At 36.6% G+C, this 14,054-nt stretch overlaps 1 protein-coding gene across 1 annotated transcript; it reads right to left on the minus strand.

The window, feature by feature from the left end:
• Nucleotides 1–6,814: 6,814 nt before the first annotated feature.
• On the minus strand, nucleotides 6,815–13,365 carry lmod3 (leiomodin 3 (fetal)). The gene is made up of 4 exons (XM_063015562.1): nucleotides 13,182–13,365; nucleotides 11,717–11,988; nucleotides 8,753–10,255; nucleotides 6,815–7,098 (listed from the first exon to the last, which is right to left on the minus strand). The coding sequence occupies exons 1-4, from the start codon at nucleotides 13,363–13,365 to the stop codon at nucleotides 7,051–7,053; spliced, it is 2,007 nt and encodes a 668-aa protein (XP_062871632.1). The 3' UTR covers nucleotides 6,815–7,050.
• Between the last annotated feature and the right edge of the window lie 689 nt (nucleotides 13,366–14,054).

Here is a 14,054-nt window from a genome sequence, read left to right on the forward strand (position 1 = left end):
AGGTGCCACGCCCCCCTCTCCATGAGCACACTCTGTCTCCTGCCACACCCCATTCCTGATTGGCTCTTCTGGGCTAATTAGCTCCAGCTGCTCCTAATAAAAGGAGGCAGCTTCTCTACAGACTCTGAGAACTATTGAACTGAACTGGGTTTATGGTGTGGAACTCTGTTGTGGACTCTGTTGTGGACTCTGTTGTGGACTCTGTTGTGGACTCTGTTTCTAGCTTGTGTTACTAGCCGTGCGCTTAGCTTGTGTTACTAGCCGTGCGCTTAGCTTGTGTTACTAGCCGTGCGCTTAGCTTGTGTTACTAGCCGTGCGCTTAGCTTGTGTTACTAGCCGTGCGCTTAGCTTGTGTTACTATGTAAATAGCACTTGTCTTCATTAATAAATATATCCTTGCTTTAGTTCACATCTCTGCGTGTGTGTCCGCCCTTTTGTCTAGCCGTAGACCCCCTCGTGACTAACACAAACTGGCTAAATGTTGTTAATGTTTTGATTTAGAATTAAGTGTAGTATTTTCAGTGCATTTGCATTTATGGAAATAAAAGTTATTATAATGATTTTGTGCTTTTCACTTTTTTAAAATCACTGCTATTTTTTTGAACACTACTGTACATAGTCTATTTGATCCATTAGTTCTGTCCAGACTTCCAATAAAATGAAGGGAAAATAACAACAAAAACATTCTTGGTGATTTGAGTACTATTTTAATCTGTAATTGACAAAAATTGGATAAATAGTGTTTGCCATAATGTAAAGCACAAACCAAAACTATCAATATGAAAACAGATGTTACTATTAAAACTTTTAAAATATCCCTCAAACATATTTACTTAATAGCAAATTTTGACAGCAGCACTTTTTCCCCCTGTATTAACTGACTAATTAGAAGTTTATATATCATATAGATAATTAATTCCAAGCCATTGGAAAAGGCAATGTTAAGTATTTTAAAAACACAAAATAGTACAGATACACATGCAAACAAAATCCTGGGCAACATATTGTGCAACACTGTCACCATTTGCTTGTCACTGCACGTTGCTGCAGTGAATTGTTGGGTGGGGGAGCTGGTTCACTTAAGTCTTCTTGTATGCAAAGATACATTTATGAAGAATTTGTTAGATAGCATACCTCAGTACAGAATCTCTCCAGATCTTCTAGGCCTCTAGCTGGTCTTTGCTGGATTTACCTTTATGGCAAACATCAGAAGTTATTATTAGGCTTTTACTCAGAGGACTGGGATGGCCATGGCAAATAAAGCTTGCCTCTGTGGTCATCAAACCACTATGGCTGGGATTTGAATGTATCATAGTTTTGGATTGCTGCCACAAGATTCATCACCCAGTTTAAGTTTCTTGGCAGAAGCAGCCATATTTGTATTTTGACTAAAGTCCAGGGCATTTAAAGGACAATTGTCCTCCATACTTAACTGTTTTATATTTAACCATCCCTCTTATAATACCAAACCCATTTAAAGTGTTTGTAGCCAATGTGAAAATTTGCAGATTGATGGTGTTAGCGAACCCCACACTTCACTGCCATATAGAGCAATTGGTTCAATTATTGATTCAAAAATTTTGAGCCAGATTCGAATTGGAATTTCCACAATTGTTTGTCGTTTTATGGCATAGAATGCCCTGCGACTATTTTTTAGTCTGAGGTAAGTATAATCTTTAGTATGCTAAATTTCATGATTTCCTAATGTGTGTTTGGTTCCCTGAGATCTGGGTCTTTTCTGAAAGGTAATAATTTTGGTCTTTTTGAGCTTGACTGTCAGGGCCCAGGTCTGACAGTACTGCTGCAGCAGGTCCAGTTTGTGCTGTAAACCCTGGGTGCTGGGGGACAGCAGGACCAGATCATCTGCATACAGCAGGAGTTTAATCTCTGAGTCGTGTAGAGTAATCATTATCCTTGGATTTTTTTTTGCTTTACTAACAATTGTCTTCATTGTACTTGAGGCAGAACGCACTTGTATTCTTTTTCAGGTGAGTTCATTACAGCCCTGGCTGACTTACATTTTTTAGCTACTGTCAATTTCAGATAATATGTACACAGATAACTGTGTAGTTATTTTTATGATTCATGGTCAAAACACTTTTTCTTAAATTGACCTTTCCAAGTAAAACAGGGAGGCATAAATAACCACGTAATAGTTCCTGAACACCCTGCTAAATGTAATTAAACCACAAATGAGAAAAAATTGGGACAGTATGGAAAATGCCAATAAAAATGCAGTGTTTCTTACATTTACTTTGACTTTTATTTTATTGCTGACCATATGGACCCAAGATATTTTATGTTTTGTCCGGTCAGCTTCATTTCATTTGTTAATATACATCCATTCCTGCATTTCAGGCCTGCAACACATTTCAAAAAACAGTATTCACTTGTTGATTTATTCACTTATACATTTATGCATTTATACACTTCATACCGAAGGGAAAGTACAGTGTTCCATCAGCTCACATAGACATAACACAACTACTTAAGTACCTGTGTTACCTTTATATTAAGTCAGCAAGTATATTTGCTTGCATATACTACTGTAGCTGTTCTTAAAGTGCAAAAAGTATGTAACTGTACAGTGACTGCAGAACTACATGATTAGATGAATTAACTTCCAGAGTTGTACAGTCTGATGGCTGCAGGGAGAAATGACCTGTGGAAGGGTTCCTTCCAGAAGTGGAACAGGAGCAGCCTGCTGCTTCATCTACTATTCTGTCCTTGTAGTGTTTTATGTAGTGGCACCTTTGCCAGCATTTGCCTCTGCACTACCTCCACTGTGCCCAATTTTACCCCCATTACTGAGCTGGCTACTGGTCTACTGGTGTCCTTGGCTGTGATACTGCTGCCACAGCACACAGTGGCGTAGAAGATGGTGCTCGACTCCTAGAAAGTTGTAGGATGTAAGTAAGCAGCAGGTAGATAACAGCCCCCACATGTGGCCAACAGGCAAACTGTAACGGATCAAGTGCAGTTCCCAACTCTGTTCTAAGGTGACCAAGCACAAGCCTCTCCACTGACTTCATCAGGTGTGATATCAGTGCCACTGGTCTGTCATTCAGTTCCTTAGGGTTCTTAGTCTTTGGCACCGGAACAATGCAGGAGGTCTTTTAAAGTACTGAGACCAGCTGCAGCAAGTTAGCAAGTTTTTTTTTTTTTTTTTCCAGAAAACAATGCATTATGGATTTTCCTACAATGTATGTTTACTAAATGCAAAATTCACACAAAAAACATATAGAAAGGTACCAAGTAAAGTCAAGTCTGACAGATTAGCTGCTACTAACAAGCAGGTAACTGCTAATAAAATAATTTTAAAAATATTAAAAGTAATATTAAGCAACAAATCACCACGTTAAGCAAACATTACCATGTGGAAGTGAGTTTAAAGGGGGAGGGGGGTTGGGGGGAGTTACTTTCTCCCATTTTTCCTGCAAACACTTCTCTAAATGTGCAACAGTAGCCATGCTTTTGTAATGTGTGCAGCATTTGGTTTTGCATTGTCTTGCAAAATGCATGGACGTACCTTGAAAAGATGTTGTTTTGAAAGCAGCAAAAATTTAAATGTACTATTCTGCATTAAAGGTGCCATCACAAAAGTGAAAATTACTTTTGCCAAGGGCTCTGACACAACGTCATTCTATGACAGACCCTGGCTTTTGGACTTCTTGCTTACAACAGTCTGAGTGGTCCTTTTCGTCTTTAGTTCGAAGCAAACTTTATCCCTTTCCTCCAAAAAAATTTGGAATACTGATTCATCTGACCACAAAACAAGTGGCATTTGTGTAACTCTGTATTGTAGTGCTTGACAAGGGTTTGGTGAGATCATGAGATCATGGTTGTTCAAAATATGCAAATACCTTCCATTCTTTGTTTGAAGAACATTGTTTTTAAACATTTCAATAATCTTTACATTTACATTTTTTTTTTTACATTTTTCTTCTCACATATTTGTTAACAACCCAGAGATCCTCTTCCCATCTTTGCTCCAAATTGACATTACCTGTTGGAAATCACATAATTTTGGAATATGTTGCAGGCCTAAAGTGCAGGAATGGATGTATATTAACTCAGTTACCAGACACAAAAATTTAATATCTTGCAAAGAAATAAAAGTCAAGAAAAAAATAAAAAACGCTGCATTTTTATTTGCATTTTCCATACTGACCCAACTTTTTCTAATTTGGGGTTGTATTTACACAATGACAGATTTTAAGGATACCAATAAATATCCTTATAATTTTTTTTAATGCATTCAATTTAATCGAAGGTTATACATTTTTAATTTTTATTGTAAGCTTAAGCTTATTATCTACAAATACATTTTTAAACAATATGAAATACATTTTTAAACAATATGTTAAAATAAAGAACATAAGAAGTAGGATTAGGAGATGGAGTTCTACTTTGTACTCTTTGCTCCAGAACTTGGGTTTAATGATATGGGTTTAATGATGTTTAAATCTGGAAATTGGGGAGGCCCCCAGTTACACAAACCTTTAATAATTTAAGTAGGCATGGTGGCATCCTGGTCTTCTTGGAACATCTTAAGAAAAAAGTAGGTGCAGCAAACAAGATTAAATGATTGTCACAACAAGGCTGCCCAACTACAAAATACATTGTGGGTGGATGACATCCCTTGGTTTCCACCCACCAAAAATCTCACTTATTAAATTAAATTTTAGTAATTTTTCCTATTGCTAAAAGGTCTCTCATAGACGTGTTTATCCTCTTTGTAGTTTATTTTACAGATACAGTGCCTTGCAAAAGTATTCAGCCCCCTTGAACTTTTCAACCTTTTGCCACATTTCAGGCTTCAAACATAACGATATGAAATTGTAATTTTTTGTGAAGAATCAACAACAAGTGGGACACAATCGTGAAGTAGAACGAAATTTATTGGATATTTTAAACTTTTTTTTAGAAATAAAAAACTGAAAAGTGGGGCGTGCAATATTATTCAGCCCCCTTGCGTTAATACTTTGTAGCGCCACCTTTTGCTGCGATTACAGCTGCAAGTCGCTTGGGGTATGTCTCTATCAGTTTTGCACATCGAGAGACAGAAATTTTTGCCCATTCTTCCTTGCAAAACAGCTCGAGCTCAGTGAGGTTGGATGGAGAGCGTTTGTGAACAGCAGTTTTCAGCTCTTTCCACAGATTCTCGATGGGATTCAGGTCTGGACTTTGACTTGGCCATTCTAACACCTGGATACGTTTATTTGTGAACCATTCCATTGTAGATTTTGCTTTATGTTTTGGATCATTGTCTTGTTGGAAGATAAATCTCCGTCCCAGTCTCAGGTCTTTTGCAGACTGCAACAGGTTTTCTTCCAGAATGGTCCTGTATTTGGCTCCATCCATCTTCCCATCAATTTTAACCATCTTCCCTGTCCCTGCTGAAGAAAAGCAGGCCCAAACCATGATGCTGCCACCACCATGTTTGACAGTGGGGATGGTGTGTTCAGGGTGATGAGCTGTGTTGCTTTTACGCCAAACATAACGTTTTGCATTGTGGCCAAAAAGTTTGATTTTGGTTTCATCTGACCAGATCACCTTCTTCCACATGTTTGGTGTGTCTCCCAGGTGACTTTTTATAGATATCTTTGAGAAATGGCTTTCTTCTTGCCACTCTTCCATAAAGGCCAGATTTGTGCAGTGTACGACTGATTGTGTCCTATGGACAGAGTCTCCCACCTCAGCTGTAGATCTCTGCAGTTCATTCAGAGTGATCATGGGCCTCTTGGCTGCATCTCTGATCAGTCTTCTCCTTGTTTGAGCTGAAAGTTTAGAGGGATGGCCGGGTCTTGGTAGATTTGCAGTGGTCTGATACTCCTTCCATTTCAATATGATCGCTTGCACAGTGCTCCTTGAGATGTTTAAAGCTTGGGAAATCTTTTTGTATCCAAATCCGGCTTTAAACTTCTCCACAACAGTATCTCGGACCTGCCTGGTGTGTTCCTTGGTCTTCATGATGCTCTCTGCGCTTTAAACAGAACTCTGAGACTGTCACAGAGCAGGTGCATTTATACGGAGACTTGATTACACACAGGTGGATTCTATTTATCACCATCAGTCATTTAGGTCAACATTGGATCATTCAGAGATCCTCACTGAACTTCTGGAGTGAGTTTGCTGCACTGAAAGTAAAGGGGCTGAATAATATTGCACGCCCCACTTTTTAGTTTTTTATTTCTAAAAAAAGTTTAAAATATCCAATAAATTTCGTTCTACTTCACGATTGTGTCCCACTTGTTGTTGATTCTTCACAAAAAATTACAATTTCATATCGTTATGTTTGAAGCCTGAAATGTGGCAAAAGGTTGAAAAGTTCAAGGGGGCTGAATACTTTTGCAAGGCACTGTATGCTTTACAGACAATTATCCTGTAAAGTATTCATCTATCCCTTTTAATAAGCTATGAACCATGCCCACGGTTCCTCCTTAGTGATGTTGCTTGTCTGTTCATTATTTTAATTCATATAACTGATGAAGCTGCAGCTGAGACACCTTCTGTTTGGCCTCTTAGGATCTTCCATGTCTTATGTTGCTTTGAATCTTACATGTAAAAGTGCTAATTGCCTAACTTTTTTTTTATAGCTAATACATGCAGTTACTTGTCAATTAACCTAAAACAACTAACTTGTGTAGCTATTTCTAATAGTGATTGTCATTTCCTAGTCAAGTTGTTTTTTTATATGTGAAACTTTTATTCTGTCACATGCAACCCACTGATTTAATCTAGAAATTTCATTTCAGTCTTTTTGTCTGATGCAGAAATCGTGCTGATTAGTACATCCTTATATTTAACAGAAATCATGCTAATTAGTACAGCCTTATATTTAAAAATGGCGGTAAATGGTATTTGTCTAGTTCAGTTGTAGTGATAAATGAATAGTACTTTTTCTGAACTGTACCACATCATTTATCTTCTCAGTGAACTAATAACGTTTATTGAAAAGATAAATGATGGTCTAATTTGTGAATGATGTTGGAAATGATGTTGGCCTTTTGTGGTCCTTTGTGCAGTTTGTCAGAATTCATGCTGTCATCAGAAAAGACTTGTTTCTGCTGATTCCAGAACTTTGGGAAGAGGAACCTGTGAATTACAAAATAGAATTATCTTTAATGAGCCAGGTATTTGTTATGTATACAAAGCTGTTTACTAAATTGAGGAATTCCAGTTGCTGTTGCTTAAATATATTAAATATATTTAATACTTGATGTTGCAGTATATAAAAGTGCCTAAAAATAATTGTTGTTTAGTGATAATAAACACATCACCATTTGTTACTACATACTCTATAAAAAAAGTAGACATTTTAACTGACACAAGTACAAAAAACTTGGTAGTATTTTGTAAATTTAAGCAAACTTTGAATTTGATGCCTGAGACAGGCTGAGAAAGGCGAAGATAAAATAATTTGTAACAATTTACAATAAATAGGTAAATTGAAAACATGAGTGGATATAAAAGGAGGATCCACCAAAGTCTTTGCAAGCAAAGATGGTTTGTGGCCAAACGTCGTAAAAAAATTGACGATCAGTTTGCTTAGGTGTCTCAGTGGTCTAATGCACTTGAATCTCAGCTGTGATATCAACCAGTCAATAGTGTCTCTGAGAGTGTGGGTTGTCTGAAATACACATTGCAGCTGCAAATGCCACCTTTGCTAGTTGTGTAAGCCACCTGCTCTGGTGTATAACATGAACTGAAATTAGAAATGACAAAAAAATGCAAAAATAGAATATTGGAAAAGTACATTATTGATGCAAAATTGCAAATGATTTAGGTTTGTCAACATCTACTGGGCATAATATTGTGAAAAGCCTTCAGACAGCATCACATGAGAAAATACTGATGCCACATCAAGAAATGCAACCTTAAGCTCTGTTAAACTCTCATCTCTGGCGGACCAAAAGTGGAAATGTAAATCCCCTTTTTCAGCTTGTTTTTGAGAAAAATGAGGTCAAAGAAACTACCATGAAGGGGCATCTTCTTTATTTTACAATGCCTGTCAGATGAGTAACTGTCCCTGGTTTTCAGAAATCTGGTCTCATGTTATAAACACACAACTGAAATTGTTGTGTCTCTAAATACAAAAAAATTAATGTATGTATATGGGAAAACATATGCATCTAAATTGATTTTCTGTACCTCCAGTGTTGAGTACATACATCGAATTAAAGTTTGCCCCCAGTCCAATCACCCATTAGCAAGGAAGACTACAGATGGTTTCCACTTTAGCTAGTAAGCTACTGGTTGTAAAACAATCCAATAATCTAAAACTAAAACTGTGAATTTTAGCAATAATAACATTGCAAACTTTATGCATTTTTTCAGATATTAAGTATTCTTCCTAAGTAGGTAAACATTTTTTTTTTCTTATTTTAGTCATTGCAAAATAATAGGCTGTTGGTTGTAATTAGTTATTAAATAAACATGCTTTGCTAAACTAAGTAACCTTGACTGTGTTTTCCTTCCACTTTAAAAGTCTAAAATGTGATAAATGTTAATGTTAAGTTAATGTAATAAAATACAAAAACAATAATATTAATTGTTTTTGTTTAATATCTTTCAGCTTATTACAGTAGTACTAATTTATAAAACTAATAGCATTAAATGTAATAGCCTTCCAAAATAGACTGACGTCTTTACAGGATTCAAAGCTTTTTTAATGTTAATCCCTAAAGTATGAGGATAATTAGTGGTTTAAGAGCAGATTAATAATCTCACAGTATTTAACTGCACATACCGATTTTAGATAAGCCACATTGCTTTGTCGAATCTCACTAAGAAGAAGGTCACGTGGGGTTAGATCCACTTTGGGTGGCTCCCTTCTTCGAGGAACCGGTTTCAGTCCCTTTATAACATCTTTTAAACTGGCCTTGTCATCCAAATGCTCTTCAGTTGCTGTTATTTTGTGCTTTGGAGTGCTGTGTAGCTGAATGTTAGTTCTTCCACCACTTCTTTCCTCTTTTGGATTCAACTCCAATAATGGGTCACGTCGTCTGGGAGTCTTCTTAAGCTGCAACTCTTTAAACATCTCCACTGAGTCTGAGGTGGGTGAAAGTGGCATTTTATGTACTTGCTTAGATTTACTCAATACCATGGAAGGTTCCTGAAAGCCTTGTGAAAGTTGTTGAGGAACCTGAGCAACTTTTACAAGTTCCATTTCAGGAATATACCCTCCCAACATCTCCAAAAGACCAGGAGCCATGTTCAGTCTGTTTTCATACAGCTTCATCATGTGCTGTTGCTCTTTCATTTGCTGAAGCCTCTGCTCTTCCTTTCTCTGCTGTCGCTGGCGGTCCAGGTTCCTGGTTAGCAGGTTTGTCACCACCATCCGTGGCCCCGGGAGCTCAAAGTGGTAGCCCATTTTTAGTAGTGTGTTGTTAGACTTTAAAAGGCGTGCCACTTCCATCTCAGCGTGGTGGCCCAGTATGTGTCTCTGATTGTGAAAACGTAGCTCTGTCAGAGTCTCATTGAACTGTAGACAGCGCATGATAGCAATGATACCTTTTCCAGTGATAAAGTTCGACTCAATGTTTAGGGTGGTGATGCTCCTGTTTTCCCTCAGCATATTGGCTAAGGAGAAAGCCACAGTTTCGTCTGCCCCAGTGTTTGCAATGCTAAAGGTCTTCACATGCTTGTTTTTCTTTAGGGCCTCAATATATTCCAAGAGCATTTCTTTAGGAATGTTTTCAATATTGTTTAGATTGACATCAGTGATGGAGGGGTTCTGATGACGAATCTTAGCCAAAGTGCCTTCCAGATTGGTATCATTTCCAGAGGGCCTTGCAGTCTTTTTAATCAAAGTGTTACCAAGTGCAAGCTTTGGGATCTTCAGCTTAGATATGACCCTCTCCTCTTTCTCAGGAACCCAGTTCTCATAGGCTGACACAGATTTATTTTGATCTACCTCCTTCCCTTTATCCACCATTAAATCTTCTTTATTCTGTTCTAATCTGTGAGGTTCTTCCTCTTTTTTTGAATCAGAAAAATCTGGATGGGACTGAAGGAGTGCTTGAGAGGATATTACTGTTGTATTGTTCTCATTACTTTTTGTGTTAATAGACAGTCTTTTTTGTTTCTCAAAGTTATCCACATCCACAATTTTCTCTGTGACCTCTTCTGTCATTTCCTCCTTTACTTTATCATCTTCTAAATTAGTCTCCTGAGCTTCTTCCTTATTCACACATTCTGCTTCATTGTCTAGTTCTTTTACTGCATTCTTCATTTCGTCTTCCATTTCTTTCTGTTTATGACAAAAATACATAAAGCTATTAAGTGGCCAGCTGTACCATTAAGTAACATTACTGACAGTATGACCAGTAAAAAACACAGTGAAATTGCACAGTATATTTTTTTTAATAGGTAATCCAAAAATAAAGCTAAAATAAACCCAACCCATTTTTAATCTTTTATAGTGTTTTGTTCTGTTCTGTTCACTTTGTTTACATGTAATATAGTGTGGCATGTTATTATTCTTTGTAGTGTATGGATATAAATCAGATTCTTTCAGTTTTATTTATATAGCACTTTTACCAACAGACAAGTTAGATTTACAGAGATTCAAGTCCCTAAATGAGCAATCGGAAGCAGCACTGGCAAGGAAGAAGAAAAGTTCTTACAATGAAAGAAAAATTGATCAAAATCATGTATAGGCCACTTGAGTTGCAAAAGTATTTTTCTCATATACTTTAGTGAGACAGACGCCTTAAGAAAATGTTGTATTGTAAGAAGCGTTTTACATTTAAATTTGACTTTACCTGGCCTAACATAAAAAAGGGGGAACCTCTTTTTCTGTGTATTGTTTCCCGCAAATGTGAGACATTGTAAGAATAATTTGAACAGTATAGTTTAAAAAAAATGCAAAAAAAATTTATTTTTAATTTGTTTGTTTTCTATTGCTTTGTCCTGGTCAGGATCCTGGTAGGTTCGGTTTCTTTGGAATCACTGGGCACAGTGCAGTAACACACTCTGGACAGGACGCCAGTCCAACGCGGGCCACTGATCCGGGGATTCAAACCCTGGATCCCAGAGCTAGTTGAATAATTTTATTTACCGCAGCACCACCCTAGCACCTATAGATAAAAAAACAGTATAAAGTAAAAATATAGTTCAATCATTTAAGCTGTTAAATGTAGGATGTTATGCCTTCACTCCCATTATTGGCCACGTCTTCATTCAGGTCTCAGTTATGCAAGCCAAAAAAGGCACTGTACGTTAATGTAAGTAGCTAACTATCTATCTTGTTTAATACACTTTTAATATATTGTATAATTTCTTTCTGAGTTTCTGAATGCTAACATCAGCTAGTTTAGGTTTTACTTCTGTTAGGGGTGTTCAAGTATTAATTAGCGGGGTCAGACCCCCCTAATACGTACGTACGTTTGTTTTCGCTGGTGATATAGTACAGTCATCTGTGGAATTTTGGTTTCATGTAAACATGTTGAAATATCTAATCAAAGTTTTCTTAACAGCATTTTAGTCTGTTTTGTTTAGGCATTGTATAATCATTTTGTGTTGGTTTTATGATTAAAGATTGATCTGTCCAGCTATATGTATAATTTGTATGTATTATGTATTTTTTTTAATACTGAATGGGTGATGGCATAGTTATTGTTCAATTTATTATTACGTATAAGGATTAAGGCAAAAAGCTGGATCAAAATAATCCTTAATTTAACATTTATTGGAGTGGTGTTTGTCTTACCAGACTGGGGAGAAGGGTTGTAGGAATTCTTTCCTCCTCTATTAAACGTTTAGACTCTCTTTCCCAATACAGGTAATCCACTAGCGATCTATGGTCAAATGAACCTGTAGGAGGTTTTTCAGTCTGGTCCTTCTGTCTCATCCCCACTGGTACTCTTTCATCAGGAGCTATCACTTCCATCTCATTCTGGAGCTGTTTGAGTTCCTCGGCAGACAGACCAGCCAGAATCATATCTTCATCAATCTCTTCATCACATCCCTCCTCTTTGTTTTCTAAAACAAAGTTGGTCATTTACACTTTTTTCAATTCTCCAGTTACTTACATTTTCCTAATATGGTGGTTTACATACAGTAGTGCTGAGTTACTAAATTACAATTACTAAATTGCATGTAGTATGTAAGGAAGATATATGAAAAATGCAAAAACAAAGTGTTTCTTACACTCACATTGACAAAAACATTTTGTTAAAAATACATGGACATACCCAGAAAAGATCACCTTGAAGGCAGCTTTACATATGTTGCACTAAAATTTCAATATATTTTTCTGATTAATGCTGCAATCACAAAAGAGTAAATAACCTTTGCCAAGGGCACTGACACAACCCCATACCATGACAGACCCTGGCTGGTCCTTTGCATCTTTGGTCCAGAGCACATGGCATCCATTTCATCCAAAAAAGATCTAAAATACTAAATCAACCACAAAATGCATTCCCAGCTCAACGCTACATCTGGACATGGTTGACATAAGACTTCTTTTTAACACCTTGACCATTTGGTTATATCAACTACTGATAAATTACTGTTCTTGATGCGGTGCCCTCTGAGGGATCACAGGTGTTTAGCTTAGGTTTGCGCCCTTGCTCTTTATGCACTGAAATCTCTACAGATTCCTTGAACTGTTTAATGATATTCTGCACTGTAGAATGAGAAATATGCAAACTCCCTCCAATCTGTCTTTGAGAATTCTTGTTTTTAAACATTTCAATAATTTTTTCATGCATTTGTTGACTAACTGGAGATCCTCTGACCATCTTTGTTCCACAAAGAATCCTTTTGTGGATACTAATCTTGTTTTACCTGTTACCTGTTGACATCACCAATTTGAAATCACGTAATTATTTAGTATATATATATATATATATATATATATATATATATATATATATATATATATATATATATATAAAAAGTTGACATGAAAATATCAATAAAAAATATAAATGAAATATCCATACTGTCTGCAATGACATAAAAGTCAAATTAAATGTAAGAAACACCTTTTTCCTATTTGCATTTTTCATACTGTCCCAACTTTTTTTTTTATTTGGTGTAGTAACAAACAATAACATACTATCAGGAGTTATTGGTTTACTTTAAAAACACACTTTCTTGTACAAATTCATGTAATTATAAGTATGTAAAAAGAAAACCTATGATAAGTGACAAAGCAAACAAAGTACCTTCAGTCACTGCATAATGAGAAACATTGTTTTGTCTTATGTCCCCCAGCATTTTTCTGTCATCAGCAATCATGTCGATTTCATTCTGGAGCTGTTTAAGCTCTTCAACTGAAAGACCTTCCAGAATTTTGTCCTCGTCAATATCGTCCATGTCGTCCATGTCCTGGTTACAGTGGCTGGACATGTCCACTCTGAAGCTACTTCAACTCAGCGAACACTCAGAGCTGCTGTGAAGTTGAGTGAGAGAATTCCTCAATGTCTTATCTGTGTCTAAAATTACCCTTCCCCCCAACTGAGGGGAGAGTATTTATGGTACACCAACATATTCTTTTTTCAGCAGCTTGAGTCAGCTGGAGGGTTTACTGCTACCAAAGTGTAGCAGTTGGTGTACGGTTGGGTAAAAAGACAGAAGCAGGTGAAAATGCCATTTAAATTGCTTCAGAAACAGAAATCCATCATATATTCGGAAAGACATGTTTTATGTAGTGTTAAATCGCCCATTAGACCATTAGTCTTTGTAGTAATATAAAATTACACTAAAGTACACTTTAGTGTTGGTTTTAAACAACCAACAGGAAACAGGTTAATTTAATAATTTAAATGTAAACAATGCTTTATCAAAGAGAGGCCTACATAAAGGTATTTGGCTTTTTTCATATTATGAACACCCCGTTCCCCTCTACAGTTGTGGGGTATTAATAACTGTAGAGGGATTGTGCAATGGAAAAAACTACAACATGGAAAGACAGTGCAGCCATGACAGATTCTTGCTTTGTGATGTGATATCGGAAATTAACCAAGAAAATGTGTGTTTATATATTATGTCATGTAAGAAACATAGAAGTATAGGGCTGGCAGAAATTGTGTTGTGTT

This window comes from Trichomycterus rosablanca, chromosome 19 (assembly GCF_030014385.1).
Source record: "Trichomycterus rosablanca isolate fTriRos1 chromosome 19, fTriRos1.hap1, whole genome shotgun sequence".
NCBI classification, from domain to species: Eukaryota; Metazoa; Chordata; class Actinopteri; order Siluriformes; family Trichomycteridae; genus Trichomycterus; species Trichomycterus rosablanca.

What these genes read in the sequence shown, in the direction of transcription:
- lmod3 (XM_063015562.1), bottom strand. Translation starts at nt 13,365, where the DNA reads ATGTCCAGCCACTGTAACCAGGACATGGACGACATGGACGATATTGAC. An exon ending in TCATTATGCAGTGACTGAAG is followed by an intron (nt 11,989 to 13,181) that starts GTACTTTGTTTG and finishes ACTTTGTTTTAG; the next exon opens with AAAACAAAGAGGAGGGATGT. An exon ending in CAACCCTTCTCCCCAGTCTG is followed by an intron (nt 10,256 to 11,716) that starts GTAAGACAAACA and finishes TGTCATAAACAG; the next exon opens with AAAGAAATGGAAGACGAAAT.